General features: G+C 32.9%; 1 protein-coding gene across 1 annotated transcript; it reads right to left on the bottom strand.

Annotated features, from left to right (window-relative positions):
- Nucleotides 1–819: 819 nt before the first annotated feature.
- Nucleotides 820–2,831, bottom strand: LOC149529139 (aquaporin PIP2-5-like). The gene is made up of 3 exons (XM_089809131.1): nt 2,446–2,831; nt 1,496–1,770; nt 820–1,369 (listed from the first exon to the last, which is right to left on the bottom strand). Exons 1-3 carry the CDS (start codon nt 2,810–2,812, stop codon nt 1,088–1,090), a joined length of 924 nt encoding a protein of 307 aa, XP_089665257.1. The 5' UTR covers nt 2,813–2,831; the 3' UTR covers nt 820–1,087.
- Nucleotides 2,832–4,724: the final 1,893 nt, after the last annotated feature.

The raw sequence follows: 4,724 nt of genomic DNA, 5'->3' as shown, positions 1-4,724 counted from the left end.
TTCACATAGTTCACAGTCAAAGTTGATTTTCTTTGAATGTGATTGTTACCTTGTTCACCTATGGGGTAAAATTCCCAAGTTGTGCCTAGGAACATGTAGTTTAAATGCATTTCTAAAGTCATTTAGAGTTATTGGGTGTTAGCATTAGTAGAAAAATAAGTCACAATTGCATTAGTCTTAGTCTCAACCACGTCATATCTTATATTTTAATATAGACAAAAGGGACTGATTATTAAGAAAATCGATGGTTTTCTCCCAACCTTTGACAAGCTTCTTTTAACTTTTCAATGCAATTCTCATTTAGATATAGGTGAGAAAATTATTTAGATCAACATAAAAGACTAAAACATCTCTAAAGATGAGTCCATAATAACAAGATCATGTTGTGCATGTAATATGATTCACAAAAATAAATACTTTTAAATATCTTTGTCTAATCTTCTATTGTAATAAGTGACCAATAAACAAAATCAGGATTTATGTCACAATAAAAATTGAACTCACCATTATTGTTTAGATATATATAATTTCTAAACCTCAATTATTTATATTTCAATTTTTATTTCAACCACAACATATTAACCAAAATTTTAGCCTTTCTTGTCCATAGTTCATCATTCCATTTCTTATGGTAAACGTAAAAGATAAATATACTTCCTTTTATTTAGCGTTTCATACATTGGGTCCTTTTCTCAAATAATTGAAGGCCATAGACATCACATGAGCAACCTATAAAATTGGTTAGAAGCATATCAACCACTATAATAATAAAGGAAAATAGAGAACATTAGTATCATCTACTCAATTGAAGAGAGGTGCAAATTTAAATGTTAAAATCTTGGTTTATTCATATTTTTATGCTTCACAACTTGATCTAGGCTTCTGCTTACTATCTAGAGCAGCAAGTGGAAAGCACAAGAAGTGGAACATACTGGAATTGGCTAAATCTTAAACTAAAACGTAAATCTTGTCAAAGGGAGACATTTCGAAGTTTGAAAAAAAACCGAGTGTCACCCTTAGTAACCCCTAGCTGCAAGTAACATAAATTTAATGTCTAAGGAAGTTGAACAAAGCTATTGGTGATTGGTCATATAGATCGTTTCACTGAAGGAATCTTGTGATCTTCCATTGATTTGCCTCTAGAAGCAGATCCCAATCTTAATAAGTATTGATGGTAAGCAGCTGCAGCAGCTGCTCCAAGCAGAGGACCCACCAACAAAAGCCACTGTATCCAAAATCTAACAACATAAGCATCAATCCTGGCTGGGCTGATCCTCCCCTTACCATCCCCATCTCCTCCTGCCATTGCATTGCTTACTGCCAAGTATATTATCAACACCCCCAACCCGACTGGAAGAGGCCCCATCACCTGCTCAAATAAAATTTAGTCTATCAAATATAAACAAGTGTAACGTAGTGGCTAGTACTTGTCCTAAATATGATTAACAATATCAGTATTATACAATGATTAGGAAAAAATGATTTAGCGGCTTACTGGAAAATAGTTATGCTGGGGCTCAGTTGCAGAGAAGAGAGTGTAAATCAAGACAAATGCAGTGATGATATCAGCATACTTGAATTCCCCATATGCTGTTCCAATGTTGTAATCAGAAGCTGGTGTTATGTAATATGCTCTGAACAAGCCCTTCACAAGGCCGGCACCACAAACAGCACCAGCACACTGGGCTACCACATACATTACTGCCCTGGCTAAGGATAGCTTTCTGGCCAGAAAGAGGCCTAAGGTAACTGCTGGGTTTATGTGAGCCCCTGCAAGCAATAACAATCATCAAGTTAGGATATTGCAATTCCTTTTCATGAAGTTTGTTCAAATTGTTCACACTTTAGTTTTATATAATATTTAAAAATTAAATATAATATAAGTTTGTCTTTTCAAGAAGGATTGTGATCAGAAAACAAGTTTGCATTTCAATTCTATAAAATATTCAAAATCTAGGTAGAATACATTGTAATGCTTCTTCAAGAAAGATTGTGATCAGAGTATAAGTTTGCCCAGTTTGAACATACTTCAATTTCATAAAATATTCAAACACTAAGTTAGATACAATGTAATAAAGACCTTTCAAGATATCAGTCTGTCCAAATTGACCACAGTTCAACTCCATTAAACATTCAAAAACTAGGTAGAACACACCAATTATTTGATATATAAAATGTCTAAGAAGAATGGACTTTGACAATGTAATAAAAATTGTGTAGTAACATTTGCAATCAGAATATAAGTTTGTCCAAATTGACTATACTTAATTAATATTACTAAATTTGTACAATTTATCATGATCAAAATGCCAACTTCTAGTAAACCATATAGATTTTTGTTGCCAAAATTTCGGATCGAACTCCATGATTTCATGATCCAAAATGTTAACAACACAAATCTACACTTCAATTTTAGAAAAAAACAAACATATCCTTGAATCTGACCTGAGAATCCAAAAGTGCAATAGACAAGGATGAATATCATTCCTCCAAAAGACCTTGCCAATCCAAACATTCCCAAGCTGCTACTAGAGCTTGGGGTACTCCCACATGGAGCCTGGCCATGGGCATGCTCTATTAATGTACCAATTGTTATCAAAACAAAGACTAAGGTGGACATGAATTCTGCCATGATTGCCCTGTACAAGGACCTCTGCCTCAGTTCATTTCTACTGAACAGAGGAGCAGGAACACTACTAATACTAGTACCATTATTGCTAGAGAAGTTAGAATGAGAAGAACTGCCATTGTTGTAGTCTTTGGCAGGGCTATAAATCCCCTTCTCCATCTCATTCCCACTCTTCTTAGCCATATTCTTGCAAGTTTACACTACCCAATATGAATTCACTATGGCATGTATTTATGCAAGCGTGATAGAAACAATGCCTCCAATTGTACCTACAAAATGAAAGTAGTCAAAAGTATGTTGTTACAAGTAGGATTTTCTTCTTGCTTTTTAACGCTTTGCAAGGCTTTTCTTCTTGCTTTATGACGCTTTGCATTCACCAAGCTGTAAACTTTTTGAGGAAATGTGTGTATGGTTCTAAAAACAGACTTGTAAGCTTTATCTACCATGATTATTTGCTATTTGTGGTTTGCCAAAAAGTCTCTTTGATGAAGATTTGTAACTGTAATGGACTTTTTTCTGTCCATAACCATTTCAATGTTATATTTTTTAACAGTGTTAAATGGAGATGAAACTCTTTAAGATATATACAACTCCCCTTCCAAAGACCTTTCCTAAACTTTATCGTCTTCCATCATAATCATTCCTACTTTTGGTTGAATAATACTTTATCACTATTTAATTACGGTAAGTCCATGCACTGAGAAGAGCAATATCATAATTTTGACCTCGCAACAGAATATTGGGGTTCTCAAAAAATAGGGTAACATGATTTGTTGCATGGGTGTACACCATTGATTTGCAGCGAAAATCTTTGTTACACAGTTGGGAAAGAAACATGATCTAAGGAAGTTTAATTAATTGGTTAAGTTTGGAAAACTTGTTCTTTTCCATCAGTTTTAAATTTATTGTTTTTAACTATAAATTGTGATAAATTTTATTGTATTCTATTGAAGTATTGTGAAGGGTTGATCTACAAAATATTTATTTGTATTTGGATTTTGACATATTATAGAGGAGAAGAGGAGAAAATTGTCTTCACTTTTTTATTTGTTTTATATTTATCTTAGTTTTGTTGTTTAAACTAAAAGAGGGGTAAAATGTTTATTACGACAAAAAGAAATACAAAAGGGAGAGTTCAACAATGAGTTTTGTTCTGTTCAACAAGTTCAGCAAATTCATGAGATTAATTAGGGGGTAGTTTCCCCTTATCCACAATATTCCAGGTCTTGCACACGAGTAGAAGCCCATTTAGCCAGGCAATGAACAACTTTGTTCCACTCTCGAGCGATGCAAGTAAAACTGACAAACTCAAAGGATCTACAAAAGTGGAGAGTCTAATTAACAACTAAAGCCAAGTGGCGCCTACTAACATTCTGAAGTGTATTGTGTTGATCCATATTTTGATGAGTTCTAACATACAAATTGATTAGGCTCAACCTTTTCGCTAAACTTTTATAAGACTCACTCCTATTGTTTGGTCCGCACTTAAATTTATCTTCAAACCCACCCTAGTTGAAATAGAAATACAATCTTCCCTCTAGGATATAATTGTAGATATTCTATGGTTTTAAGTACCTTCAAAACTTTTCAGATAATTTTTAAGAAAATTATAGTTTGAAAATCATTATGTACATTTCAACCTCCAATTTTCTATACATATCAAATTAATGGTACCTATAGAAACTTATAGAATACTTTCCCTTGTCATATTACATTTTATGATTATGTTTAAGTAAGAGAATTAAGTATAAAGAATGATATATTTAAGCAACTTCTTTTACATGTATTGGACTCTACTTCTTCACAATTTCAACATAATAGTTAGACAATGGACATTGAGATAGAGTAGGTAAACTTCACGAAAAAGGTTGTGGTCCATTGTCATTATTTTGCTTCATAATCATCTGTAATTCAATTTGAACTTCTTAAATTAAATTAATGATGTAAAAACATTGACATAGAAACATATTTGATATTTGAAATATGGATCCCATCATCATTAAACCTAGATCTCAATCATGATAGAAAGTGGTATTGGGAACTCACAATTTCTAAAAATTCATACCTATTTTATAATTATTTTCCAACATCTTTC

Source organism: Cupressus sempervirens, chromosome 11, assembly GCF_028749045.1.
Source record: "Cupressus sempervirens isolate cs-2001-9-10 chromosome 11, ASM2874904v1, whole genome shotgun sequence".
NCBI lineage: Eukaryota > Viridiplantae > Streptophyta > Pinopsida > Cupressales > Cupressaceae > Cupressus > Cupressus sempervirens.
Note: the sequence above shows the minus strand (reverse complement) of the source record. Positions and strands in the feature narration are given on the sequence as shown.